The sequence below is a fragment of the Falco biarmicus genome, chromosome Z, assembly GCF_023638135.1.
Source record: "Falco biarmicus isolate bFalBia1 chromosome Z, bFalBia1.pri, whole genome shotgun sequence".
Lineage (NCBI taxonomy): Eukaryota > Metazoa > Chordata > Aves > Falconiformes > Falconidae > Falco > Falco biarmicus.
The window spans coordinates 25,690,084-25,704,634 of record NC_079311.1 but is presented as its reverse complement, the minus strand read 5'-3'; the positions used below and the strand labels follow the sequence as shown (position 1 = coordinate 25,704,634).

Sequence of the window (14,551 nt, the reverse complement as noted above, 5' to 3'; positions counted from 1 at the left end):
CAAGCTAGATAGCCTTTTTTCCCTCTCCTTACCAGTAAGGCAAGCTCATTTAAGAGAATTTAATTGCATGCATTTGTTTCATTCTCAATTAACACTCTGAAGCCTAAAGAAACAAACTTACTCTTATTACTTGTATAGATTAGCCCTCCAAATAGCAATTCTGTCCTACAACATTTAAGTACTAGTTAGATAATATTAATAGCAGCAACCATTTTTTGTTCACCCTTCAAAATGTTATTGCTGTTTTCCATTTCAGCTTATACACAGCTATTATGTCTTCTCTATGTTTAAAGGAGAAAAATATTAAAAAATAAATACTTCTCATTCATATTTTATCTTTTCCGCCGTATTTTTGTAACCTAGATTTTTTTCTTATTTGTATTTTCATAGCTTAGACAGAAAATATCCTTAAACCATTCTTATAATTTTACCACACTGACAGGAGACTGAACACAAACACAATCTTTTCCACTGTCACGGTTTAACCCCAGCCTGCAGCTCAGTCCCACACAGCCACTCACCCACTGCCTCCAGAGTGGTATGGGGGAGAGAACTGGAAGGCTAACAGTGAGAAAACTCAAGGGTTGAGACAAAGACAGTTTAACAGGTAAAGCAAAAGCCACGCACACAAGCAAAGCAGAGCAAGGAATTCATTCACCACTCCCCACGGGCAGGCAGGTGCTCAGCCATCACCAGGGAAGCCGGGCTCCATCACACGTATCGGTTACTTGGGAAGACAAACTTTGTAACCCTGAATGTCCCTCCTTTCTTCTCCTTACCCACATCTTACTGCTGAGCATGATGTCATATGGCATGAAATATCCCTTTGGCCAGCTGGTCAGCTCTCCCCGCTGTGTCCCCTCCCAACTTCTTGTGCATCCCCAGCCCACTCACTCGCAGGGCAGGGTGAGATGACAACCTTGGCTCTGTGTAACCACTCCTCAGTCACCAACATTTCTGGTCACAAATCCAAAACCTAGCAACATATGACCTACTATAAAATAATTAAACTCTATCCCAGCCAAAGCCAGTACACTCACAAAATCATTACTATTGTCAGTTTAGTTACACTCATGCATTCGTGTCCCAGATAACACATATATCTACAAACCTTTAAGAAGAATACCGTATTTTCAGAAAACAGTAATTTCTGCATAATGTCAGAGGAAGGTACAAACCCTCCATAGAGAAAAAACAAAACATGATGCAAATGAGGAGACCAGAAGACAGTCACAAGTTGGCGTCTGAAGACCACACCAGCAAGACAATCTGTAGGAAAGCCTCAGACACAACAAAACTTTCAAATGGTTAATATACAGAGGAGGAGTGGGGTTAAACAAATACGGAACAGAAGAAAGGAGAAACACTAAGCTAAGGACTCTAAAATACTGGGGCAAAGCTGTACAAAACTGAAAGGAAGAACACGATGTTCAAGATCAGATACAAGAAGTACAACAGTACCTATGTCCAAAGCACACAGTTTCTTAAGCATTAGCATTCTGGATAAAAGGAGCAATGACAGTTGAAAGACCATAGCAAGCTCTACAGTAAATAAGACTCGAATTTCTATGATGATGAAAGTGTGTAAAACATGGAACACCAAAAGCAGCTTTAGATATGGATGATAAATCAACAATTAAAAGCCTTCAGCTAAGTGTATATCCAAGAATGTGTGCACGTGGGTCACTTATCTTGCAGTTCAAAAGTTAAAACAGTTTAACCCTGACTCAAAAAAGACAATACTTAGGATAGTTTGAGCAGTTAATTCTCCACACCCACTCAATTTGCCCTGTAATGAATATGCCAACAATGTAATACTTTGGTGAACAGAACTACCTGGAAAAGCACCTCAAGATATTCATGACAGAACATTAATATATTTGTTCCCAGATACTGGTCACTATAGCAGCATGAGGAGAGGGAATGCAGACATTTGTAAAACTTGCTTCCACTACACTTAACTGCGTACAATATTTGATCTCTCATACTTAAAACTTTAAGCTATGTAAAGTTACAGTCAAGTTCTTTAGGAAACAAAGTACTTTCATCCAGCTTCACAAATCTGACAATTTCATTTTTCTAACTTCATAAAGATAAAAAATTCAACTGGAATTTGTTGGAACAGATGATATAAACAAAGATGCCTGTCTGTCATTATTTTTGCATAATCTTGTCTTTGTCCTATACAAATAAAAACGTATTTGTGTTACCTTTGATGGATGCAAATTACCACCATTTTAAAATAATGATACTGACAGTTTTAAGGATTCGCTTCACAGCATCATACTGAAGATCTTTTTCAGCAGGAAGCATCACAGCTCACTGGGAGCAATATTATCAGTTTTGATTTATTGCTATCCTTAAGTGAATGACTGAAGTTTTTTTATGAAGTACAACATGGGTCAAGATACCAACTTAACTATTGAAGAACTGTAAATGATTCATCTGGAGTTTGCCAGTGGTCTCTTTGCCACAAGACATCAGTAGATTAAAAAAACAGAAACAACTCATCCACCCCGCCCCCCCCCCCCCCCCCCCCCCCAAAGAAACTCCAGAGATTGAAGGTTTCTGTTACAACTCAGTTTAGGTGAGCAGCACACATTCTATTAAAACAAATTTTAATGGAATGATTTTCACTCTAGTATCATGGAATTCTATTGTGACTGAAGTTAGCGCAGTAACACTTGTAACCATTGATCCAAATGGTAATTAAATATGGGTATTTCAAACAATCAAAAAGGCTCCGTACCCAGCTACCACACGCAGTCACCTAGTTTTTTAATTAGATTAAAATCTCAAATATCTTGTTAAACAACAAAAGCCAAAAAAACCCCAACCACATAAGAAAACCACAAAAAACCCCAAACATGCGCCTACACTAATTCAAGATCTACTATGCCCCTTAAAATTTCTATAAATCTGCCATACATAATCATCTATTTTGCTTGGTTCAGTACCAATCAATCATTTCAGTAAGCTGACTGAAGCATAAGTTTTCTCATAAAATGTATTAATTACTGGAATCTGGTGTGTGTGTGTGTGAATATTCACTGCATACATCTTTTTCTGTATAGCAGCAACATATTATTACAGAGGGTTTATATCTTCAGTAAAAGCCTCTTTTGAAAGCAATGTGCTATAGCTATGTTCTATTAATTCGCTTTTACTTACATTCATTCTTTTTACATAAAATGGTAACAGGCCAAATTAGACAAAATACTACAACAGTAAAGAAATTGTATGGGCATCTTCTGAGCTGACTACTAATTACATTTTAACTCTCTATTTGCAGCTTGATATAGCACTTCATAAAAACTAAATATTGCATGCTCTAGAAATACAGAAATACCCTATAAATACTATTTGTTTCTGTACTGCTATTGTCTTCGGTATGTATTTCAATCACAATATACAACAGCTCTTTCAGTAACTCTACAGAAAGCATAAAAATTGACTTGTATTTAAAACTCCCACCTTGCTGCAATTTGCTGTAGGTTGCTTTCAGGTTTTTCACATTACATTCATGTATTTGCATTTTAAGTACCTGCACCTTCAATACTGAGAATCTTACTCATTAAAGTACTTTGTAAGTTTGATGTACAAGTTTACTAACATGCCAGTCATTAGTGTGCAGGCATTAGCAGACATCAATGTAAAAATATATATATTTAACCTTTTTAAAATTTGTATGCAAAATATATCATCTGCAAGTATCAAACAAATAACCATCTTAAAATGTTGAGCAAAAAGTAGAAAAAAGTTCTACATCAGCCACTTTGACTCCTATTTATTCCACCTCTCAGTTCTTTGTCATTATGTTAATTTACAGTGTATGTATTACGTTTTTGTACATAAAATAATCATTAAAAGTGCCAAAATATTTCAGCCTTAAGAATTATAGCCTAAGTGGTGCAATACTTCATATCAATATTAAAATTTTAATTTTTTTAACTCAGTTTTTTGGTAGGCAGAGCCAATCTACAACATGTAACCTAACAAGAATCAAAACCCATAATTAATACAACAATACAGATTACAACTACAGTTCTTAGTTGCTTTTGGAATGTATATATATGCATTCACATTGTACATGACAAGTCAACTCACAACATCAAATAGTTGGTTAAAAAGCTCAATAAATGCAGTACGTGTTTACAAAGAAAAAAAAAGCACTGAGCAAGGAAACCATACAGCCGACCTTATTATTAAGCCAGAGTATTTACATGTACAGTCAAGCATTTGAAAGTGATATACAAGTAGATTTACAAGAAATTACAGTCTGTACATACGTTTTGTTTCTGCATATTATACAGTGAAAAGAAACTACACTAGTATTTCTAAAGAGACTGAACTTGGGTAATTGGCAATGGGACATGGAGCCATCCACTTCTACCAGTGGCCCAGGACCGTGCCAACTGAAGTTAAATCATTTGTCAGAGGGTCAGTAGTTTTTATTAAATAAACTGGTGCTTTCTGTCCACTTTCTGGTGCTTTTGTGAACTGGATATCTATCCACTATCACAAATGGGTACTCCTGTTGGCAGCCACAGTAATGACTGAGTGAGCATAGAGACTGAACAAGCCTCTTAACCCTTGCTAGAGCTCTCTCTAGGGTAGAGTTTGCAGCACTTTGGTGGGGCAGTGGGGTGAAGCTGGCACTGCTGCTGCTGCTCACGCTGTACCTGTTTAGTGGACAAAAATAGGACTTCAGTTTCCAATGCTGTCAGTCTAAAGAGTTTCACAAACACTGAATTCATGTTACAATGAAATTTTCTTTCACAGGCTTAAACACAAAGTATCTCCAGTTAAAACAAATATTTATTTGGAGTGGGGAGGATGGGGGGACAGAAATCCTACACAAAGATGAAAGCATTAGCAATGGTTAAAAAACAATGAAAAAAAAAAAAACCCACACCACGCAACTCTTGAGTGAGATCTTGAAATCTCCTCCTGCAGAAAGAAGGTATCTTTTGAACAATAAAACACAGAAAACTACTGTCAGTATAACTCAGGGTACTGCATTTAAAACCCAAAGTGTGGTGTTAAGTATTACACAGAAAACTATTTCTTTAGGAGGCTCTTGATTTATCTGACATCAAGGGCTTAACCAGAAATAGTTTGCCTCTTTGACACATAGCTTTGATGTATAACTGAAGAGACACTTGAAATACTTGTGTTTTACACTCTTAAAACATAAAATGAATGTGGTAAATAAGAAAATCTGCACTATTAGACAAGTGTGCACACAAAATAATTTGCTTCAAAAAGCAGTTTCCTGTGTTGCACTCCTAAATATGCATCCTCAGAAGACGCATTCTCCGCATTCAAGAAGCCAAAATTCAAAATTGCATTATCATTTCAGAAGGTGGTCTTATCTAGGAATGGATAAAAAGCAATTCAAGGAACAGCAGCTGGTTTTGTCCAAGGTTTCACTCAGAATCGCTAGTAGTGGTTAATTTCAACTCATTCAGTTTATATTTAGTGTATCTGGTACAGATCATAGAATGATGTGGGTTGGAAAGGACCTTTAAAGGCCATCTAGTCCAGACCCCTGCAATGAGCAGGGGCATCTCCAGGTAGGTCAGGTTGCTCAGAGCCCTGTCCAGCCTGACCTTGAATGTTTCCAGGGGTGAAGAGTGTCTAACACTCTCTGGGCAACCTGTTCCAAGATATACAGATTTCCATTGTTAAGTTCTTTGAACACATTCTGTTTTAAAAGAACACAAAATACCCTGCAACGTCTCAAAATTCTATCAGTTTTCTCCTTTCCCTTTGCTAACATTTTACGAACTACACAAAGCAAACCTCTTCAAATGCTTCAATAAGAATACACGTAACTACACTCCAAGAGTCAAACCCTACATAGTTGAGTAGCCTTTGTTATACTCAGTTTGAAGACAATTAAGAACTACTTAGACAGCGATCCTGGCGGCTGAAGCGAAAAGACGACAGTATCTGTGGAACCACCACAATATTCAGAAGTTACCTGCTGTGTACTGGCAAGTCGCTATAGCAAGGACTCCAAAACCTTTTACCACTACAAAGTCAATACCGCCACCTACGGGTGACGACCAAGTATTGCATTTATTGCCAGATTATTTACAGAAACATTTATACAGAGAATACAAGTCTTGCCTTTACGGCAAATACATATTTACATTCAAGCACATAATCTTCACTTTTCTTTTTTTCCTTCTATTAACATAAAACTCGGCATGAACGTTTTAACTTAAGAACAGTATTACAGAAACCACCCAAATCAAAATGCAATAGTTCTAACCCCCCCCCCCAAAAAAAAGGCAAAAAAAAATAACCAAACTCTGAGAAATATGGATGCACCAGATTTCTGAAGAAATGACTGAACCAGTTTATTTTGCCATAAAACCCAAAATGAATGTTTCAGAAGGGCTTATCGAAAGACTTACCTGTTCAGTATTAAAAGCCACATCGGAAAGTTATCTCCAACAGTTCTTCTGGAAGCATGCTTTTACGGAAGTTTAGTTTTCAGTGTAGTTGTTCAGTGCTTTAAAGCCGCATTGAATATTATTTTTACAGTACATTAGTAGGTGTTGGTGCATATGTAACGTGTCTGAGAAACTAAAATACAAGAGGAACTTCATCATTGCTAGTGAACACTGCCAACAATGCCATCTGTATGGAGTTTTTGGTTTAGAAAGCTCTAATTTAATACTTGACAGAAGATGAAGCGTAATTGTCCAAAGCTATGATATACAGTAGAGAAATCATCCTTAGTAAGTATGCATACATTTAGCAAGTAACTAGTCCTATATGTGCACTCTGCGCCTACAAAGAAAACCAGCAACACTCTCCTGGAGTGCCTTTAAAGGTCCCTTCCAACCCATGAACTTTTAATTAAAAAAATTTTTAAAAAAAAAAAATTCAAAAAATTGAAGGGGAAAAGTCTGGAACAACTACAGTTCTTTTCAAAACCTCAAAACAATGAAATAAGCCAGTCAGAAAGTATTTTGGGAAAATATTCCAAAGAGGCATGGGAAAATGACTGTTCTGAAATTTCTCCAAGTAGAACAGTTTTAAGTAATTATATGTAAAAATTGAAATAGTATATAGAATATGTTGGGAGTAGGGCAAGGAAATCACAGTGTTTAGAAATATTTTCCCCCGGAAGTCTCTTTTATATACTTGTTACCCATGAAGAAGTTATTTCTACGTGTAAACTTCAGCAGTTCACATGATCAGATGATGGGCAGTTTATATGCCTCATAATACTGACTTTCCTTCTCAAACATTTTGCATGGACTAAACTCAAAGCAAAGCAGTCCCTCCTCTCCATGTCTGCCTTGTGTCGTAACACAGGGCACACTGCTAAACTAGGTGTTTTGTAGCTGACATGTACAAAGAAGAGAACTGGTTCCCAAGGTCAAAATAAGGATAAATAAATGAGATCACACTATGCTGTGACTATTCAGAAAACATGAACAGTATTTTGTCCTATAGATTTTTATGATAGGTTGATTCCAGTCAATTATTTAAAAGGATGTGTTAAGTATTTATGTCACAGAATTAAAACTGAAATCTCTGTTTTAGTCAATATTCTTTTTTACTGAAAGTAAAAAGTATATTATTCACATATCTTAAGATTATACCTTGTATCAAACGTGGCATCACAACTAACACTAATTTCTACTCTGTATTATCTGCTACAAACAGCAAAGGTGGGCAGAACACTAACAGAATACTCATCTTTAAAAACACCAGTAAATAATTACCTGTAAAATATTTATTATAGAAGTGTTCTCTCACTTCAAACATGAAAATAAGTTATCAAACACATTGCCAATTGGGTCAAAATTTTGTTACCTTTAAACAGCTTCCACTCAGAGTAGACACTGCTCCTGGGCAATGTCTAAAGACAGATAAGGAACTAGAAACATGGTCAAGTTAGACCATAATAATCTTCATGAACATACCTGGGAACCATTGAACAAATGATTTGTCTTTTAAGTCATCTACTTCACAAGGTCGCTTTATGGGAAAGGAAGAAATGCTGCCAGCATTCCAACTGTAGTACCTCGGTTGCAGTATTATTTTCCTTCTACCCAAAACAAGCCTCAGAAAGCAAGAAGAGAGGAAGGGAAGAAAGTATAGATGTAGGAATGTTGTCGTCCTGTTATACTATCTAAAACTCCATCTCCAGAACCTCCTCCTCTGCATCCGTATCTAATGTATCATGAAAAAAGACACTGGGTGGAGTAGGGAGGCACGAATCTATGGCTCCTGTCTGCTAAGTTTCAGCAACCATAGTATTATAATTTTATCCATTACATCACTCGGTTAAGGAAAGGCGATGAAGAAGAAATTAAGTGGGCAAAATCAACAGTTAAGTGGAGGAGGTTTTTCCTAGCTCTAAAATGAGCTCCCAAATATAGGTCTACTCTATTCACAACGCGCAAGTAGACAGTTTACACATTGCTCATACAAAATTGCTTCTGGGGGCAATCCTTCCCCTTGAGGGCACTGTAGTCGCGAACTCATTCTGCATCTCAAAGAAAATGTCACAAAACTTTTAAAACCTTTTAGGGTTCCATTCTTATAATTCAGGTTAAGAATAGCCCCACTCCATGTCTCAGTGAGAGCGCTGCTGGTTGTGTGAACCAGTTCTCTGATTCTGCAGTTGAAGCTACGTACTGTCTGTCTGGGGTGGAAGGTCAAAAAAGTGCTCACTAGCAAGGTAACAATGAAATTAACCAAGACATCTTCCACCAGCTTCATTCATATTAATCACTCGCATGAGGCAAAATTTAAAGTTCCACTCATAGCATTCAATTCCAGCCATGACCGTGAAGTTAAGAAGTCCAACTAAACTCAGTCAAGAAGCTGGGAAACTTCCTAGTACTGTCTGACACAGTTATAGTCTGTTCCTCCACTTACACGGGATTCCTGTGAGAATGATTGCATCAGTCTGCTTGGGAACAGGTAAAGAAAGACAAGTCAACATACTGACATACTCTCCAAGTCCTGCAACTATTTTTTTTAATTAAGTTCCCAATTAGGCCAGTATGCTTCCGGTAAAAGGCTTTGTGTATAATTACTCTTCCATTCAAATGACAGAGGAATAATAAACGTATTTCGAAGAAATACAAATCAAACAGTTACGCAAACGACCACCACCTTGTGTTGTTAAATTAGCCTTGCAACGTTAACTTTTTCCTTGCATGTCTTTTGCACCCAATTATATTTACAGCTTTCATGTGTTACCATGACTTAATCAGCATTTGACAGAAAGGAGAGAGTCTATTTCTACTGTGAAATTCCTAGCATATTAAACAATCAGAACATAAATTCTCCTTTCTCCATTTCTGTTCAGCAGTCTGATAATGGAGTTACTTAGCAACAGATGAAGCAACTGAACTGTGTTGCCTGATCTACATTTCACTGTAAAGTAACACTCACAAAGGCATTATTTAGCTGCTGGTTGTGTCTGTAGAGATGTATTTTTGAAGTATAAAATCCGTTAGTCTGAGACAAGCCTACATGAAAACCTAGCCATCAGGTAACATCTATAACAGACTACGCATTTTGAAATTAATGGGAACTGCCTGTAAGAGTCACAGGATTTTGAGCACCTCCAAAAACAGAAGACACAAGAAAATACAAAACACACAGACTTGATTTACAGTATTTACACAGAAGGTACAAAAGTTGTTTAAAAACATGGGGGTGGCGAGAGAGGGAAGGGGTCTTCCTCCTATAGCAGGCGGACAATCAATGAACTTCAAATACACAAAACCAAGCCCCCGTATGTCAAGTACACCTCTCTTGCCACAGAATATTTTGATTGCAGAGAATGAATACTAACTTATATTGAAAACAAACACACACTTCCCCAAACCATCTTCTTCACCAAAAGAGTAGGAAGCAAGATGTGCCACAGCAAATATTAACAGTGGTTTTATTTTGTTTAAGGCAGTCTTAAAAACAAAAGTAACCCACCTGACAAACCCAACACTGGATTACCATTTGCCACCAACCATTACTCCCTTTTAAGCTAACTCTGCAGCATTAAACAAACCCTATCTTTTCTTCTTTGGGAAGGTGAAAATTTTTATTTTACAACTAAATGAGAATTTCTTACAAGTTGTCTTGGTTCATCACACGAAGTTACACTTCCAGTAAGATTTGAAAATCTCTTGCCCGAGCAAGGGGAAAGCACATCAGTTTCTGCAGCTTTGTCATCCAATGGAATTATTCAAGTGTTATTTTATTCTAAAGATTCAACACCCTGGAGTTCATAACAGCTTTACAACTTATTTAATGTTTACATTTCTAGATCAAGACTTAAAAAGCTGAATTTGGACTTAAGTTTGCTGCAAGTTTATTTTTGCCTGAAAAATTAAGATTGGGCAGTGGCATTAAGTAAAATTAGACAAATAAATTTAGACATTTAAAAAAACCCAAACACACTGATGAAAAATTACAGAGTTAGTTTTGATGTCACCTAACAGACTTTCAGAAGTGACAAAATAATTAAGTTTCCTATTCATTTGAGAGTACATATTTTTGTCTTATTTCCAATGAAAAATTCATGTTCCGCTTCCAATAATGAAGGCAACCAAATAAAGTGCAAGTGAAGATAATCCTTCCTGAATGCCTTAAGAACAAGAAGATACTTCCTATGTCCTGTTTCAACTGAGAACTTAGATTTCATTACAGATAATAAAACCACAGGCTTTTAAGTGCTAACAATTGTAACATCAACTTCTTTGGTGACATTTCAGACTACAAAGAGAATACAAACTTCAGCGGCAAGAAGTGTGAGATGTATCTGTAAGGAAGGTCAAATTAACACCCTAACCACATATTTTTCAATGATCATGCACTTACGTAGGTCTTTTTACATACAATAATGTTTATATACAATCAAGCAATCTTTAATGTATGATTATGCAAAGTTTGAATATGCACAAGTTTTTCCTCTTTGATTGACAGATAAGTAATACTTTTAATTTTTGCAGGAGAATGCCTTCCTTCCAGGTTTCTCAGAATTTTCATTTCTCTTTCCTTTTTTTTTTTTTTCTTTTTTTTTTTTTAATTAAAAGATTGTCATGTATTAATGATAAATGTTACAAAGATTAGTTTTGACAGTACTCAAGATTTTGTTTTGATATGGGAGGAGGGGGGACACTTTCTTCTGCTTCTGCATTTGAACTACTCTGGGATCTCAGTTTTGGCCGTTACCTCCTATTCTCAGCTTCCTGTAATTCTGGTCGAAACCAATAAATGGTGTTTGGGTGTGTGTCGTCCCCCCCCAAATAGAAACTGTTCTCAAATGAACCATCCTAGGCATTACTATCTGTTTGTATTTAAGACAAATAGCAAATGACTCTGAATACAAGGTATGCTGTTTTCTTATAAAAACAATTAATTTGTTCCAGTTCAGCTTTTTCAAACTGAAGGTTACAACCCTGACATTAGCTGATAGTTAAGAATTCAACTGCAAGCAGCTTTTTCAACTTCCTTGCAAGAAAAAAACAAACCAAAACAAAAAAGCACCATTGCTTTACTATACCATTTAGTATATACTGGCTTTTGACATTAGAAACCATCATTTCAGAGACTGCTTATAATTGGGACACAAGACAGTTTTATTACTCCTCAACAACTGCCTTCTAATAGCACAGGCACGCTAATCTACTGCATGTAGATGAGAAAGTGACATCTTTCAAGAGGATTATCAGAGTGCATTATTTGTAATCAAGAAACTAACCTCCAAAAATCTTTTCGTTTGCCTACGTTTGCACTTTTTACTGGAGAAAAGTGTACTGGTATCAACAAAAGAAACATTCTTTATGGACGAAGCATTTTCCTACACAAATCAGGCACATCCCAAACAATTACACCTGGAATATCACGTTGAAACCAAAAGTTAATATGTATCTGGAACAGCATTAGCTTAACTTGTACTTCGAGTCCTCCTCTGAGCTACCTCTGCAAAATCAGAAGTTTTCACAGCGAGAGAACATTTTTAAGCAATTCACTGCCAAAAAATGGCTATTCAGAAGAAAGTTTTAAACAGATAAAAAACACAAGAAAAAACTTTAATGAAAATGCTGTGGGAAAAAAAAAATCATACCATGTACTTACTAATTTGTTTTCTTGCATGTATATTCTTTGCAACTTCAGACAGCCTTTAGCTATAATCATCATTCCTTCATCTGAGATCTTGTAACATTGCCCAAAATGAATGTCTTTCAATTCTCTGCATTTTGAACCCAGCTGCAATTAATGAAATCAAAGCAAGTACTTAAGAATAAAGGGGGAAAAAAAACACTAGGATTTGACTGAACTGGAGAACTGTGTTTTTCCTGCTTCACCACCACCCCTTAAAAATTATCTTTCTTTACAGGTTTTTTTAAGCACTATACACAAACAAGAAAGATCATAATTACATACATGGCAAAATGAAGTTGCTAACTACAATCAAAAAAACGGAGCCAAAAGCAGCACATTAGAACTAAGTTATTTACTGGGCAATATTTAAGTATCTAACAATGCCTGTACACGAGACTGTTGACAGCATATTTAATTTAACATAACTACTTCACCCTAAATGCTCCTTTAACACAAGGGAGACAGTTGATAAAACCTTCATGCATGCCTGAAAAGATCTCAGTCATCTTTGTCTTTCATGACGCAAAAAAAAAAAAAAAAAAAAAGTTACTTAAATACTGGTTCCAAATAGCAACTAAGCTCAGGAACACTCCATCAGCCAGAGGCAAAGCAGGATGTCAAACTAGATAGTCCATCATAAAGAGATCATTTAATCCCTCAATATTAAAAAAAAAAAATAAAATAGTGCAGCCTCTAGAGAACAGCCTTTACTGCACCAAGAAAGTATGTCCATAAACCAATTTTTAAAGTAGAAGAGGTGATCTGATTTTAATTAAGTACTAGAAGAGGGTACCTTCTTCCATGTCCCTTTTTGCACTTAGTAAGAAACTGATAGATACTGATTTCACAAAAGAAATTTGTGGAATGGATGGTTACCTGCTTTAGGCCTTCATCAGTGAGTCTGTCTTGATTGCCTACATGCACTTTCTGAAGGAGAGGACACTGAGAGGCAACTGCAATAATAGAGGTGTCAGAAAGCTGTTTACATCTGTAGGCCGTATACCTTAGGAGTCCAGGACATTTAATTGCTAATATGCATACTCCTCTATCAGACACATTGCGACAGTCAGAAATATTGATTTCAGTAATATTCTGGCTTCTTGATGCTATCTTCTCCAACAGCTCATCAGTGACCTGCAAAGAAAACCCAAATATTAAAATTTAACAATTTTCAGAAATATATTTTATTTCATTAGCACCAAAACTGCTATTTGTAAGATGCATTTCCATAAGCTATGGGGAGAATGAAAAGATTTGTTTTCCAAGATAAGAACATAGTGCTATAATCAGTTTTACAGTTATCTTCAAAGAATTCTGTTCCAACACTTGGAGAGAATAATAGTCAGTGGTCCTTTTCATATTTTAGGCAAAGATCTCTCCATCCTTTAGAAGAAAATTATATGCTTGCCCTTCTATAGCAGCACTGTACTTATGTTCCTAAGGTAGAATTTACAGAGAAATAAGTGATTTATATGTCTCTAAAATACAACAGGTTTTTACTTAAGCTTTGGTAATCATCCAAAACCAAGTGCCAGCAGACAATGTGATGCAGGTAACAATGGGCTTCTTAACAATGGAAAACAGTCACACAAGGTAGCAGTGAATCAAAGGGACGAGAAGGAAAAAAAAAGTCAATTAAACCCCCAAAATTTCCTCCGGCTATTTGCTCAGTTTTAAAACTGAATACTTGGGTATTTTATGTGTTAGTCTATGAAAGACCATTAAATCTGATACACGCGCTATTTTGCCAGACCTACTTTGAAGAAAAAAGGTTGTCCACTTTGTGTAGACATCATAGCTAGCTAACATGCCAACAATTTTAAAAGCAGCCAGTCCTACAAAGCACATAAAGCACATAAGATATTCTTCATGCTAAAGCTTGTAAGTTAAAACAAAACAAACAAAACCAAAGCAGGTAAGGCACAATGCATAGAACTCTCTCACTTTAAAAGTTCGGTTTCAAAAACCCTGAAATGACATATGATGAAAGTCTTTCTAACAACTGTTCAGCAATACTTATCCATCATATAGCATAGATGCAATTTAGCTTTAAGCCTGGAGAAGGCAAAAGAAGGATATGAAACCCTTTTGTTTTTCTCTTACATAGCTGAGAAACAAACACTTTCTTTGCTGCATTCAATCTGTTTTCCTTCCACTGTAGCAATTCAAATCCTTTCTCTCACTATTTCATCAGGCAGCTGTTAGCTAAAAGAACATGACAAACTGCAAACCTCCCACCCACCCCAAAATAACCAAAACCCACAAACAATGCATAAACAAACACTAACCTGCACACCCCCGTGCCCTGCCTAAAGAAAATCCTAACAGTAACCAAAAAAAACAAACCCTCAAACCACCAAACCTCCTGCACACATGGATAAGGACAACGTCCGTGCTTAAT

General features: G+C 36.3%; 1 protein-coding gene across 4 annotated transcripts in view; it reads right to left on the bottom strand.

The window, feature by feature from the left end:
* Window positions 1–14,551, bottom strand: part of FBXL17 (F-box and leucine rich repeat protein 17) — a 281,652-nt gene that overhangs the window by 255,833 nt on the left and 11,268 nt on the right. For 3 of the 4 annotated variants that reach the window (XR_008819355.1, XM_056323976.1, XM_056323974.1), the window contains exons 3-4: window positions 13,027–13,284; window positions 12,124–12,255 (exon numbers count right to left, since the gene is read on the bottom strand). Coding sequence is in view for 3 of the 4 variants with exons in the window: in XM_056323976.1 (XP_056179951.1) it covers window positions 12,124–12,255; window positions 13,027–13,284 (390 nt within the window). In the remaining variant the exon portion in view is untranslated. The remainder of the gene's footprint in view (window positions 1–12,123; window positions 12,256–13,026; window positions 13,285–14,551) is intronic. The other variant, XM_056323975.1, reaches the window with a different exon arrangement.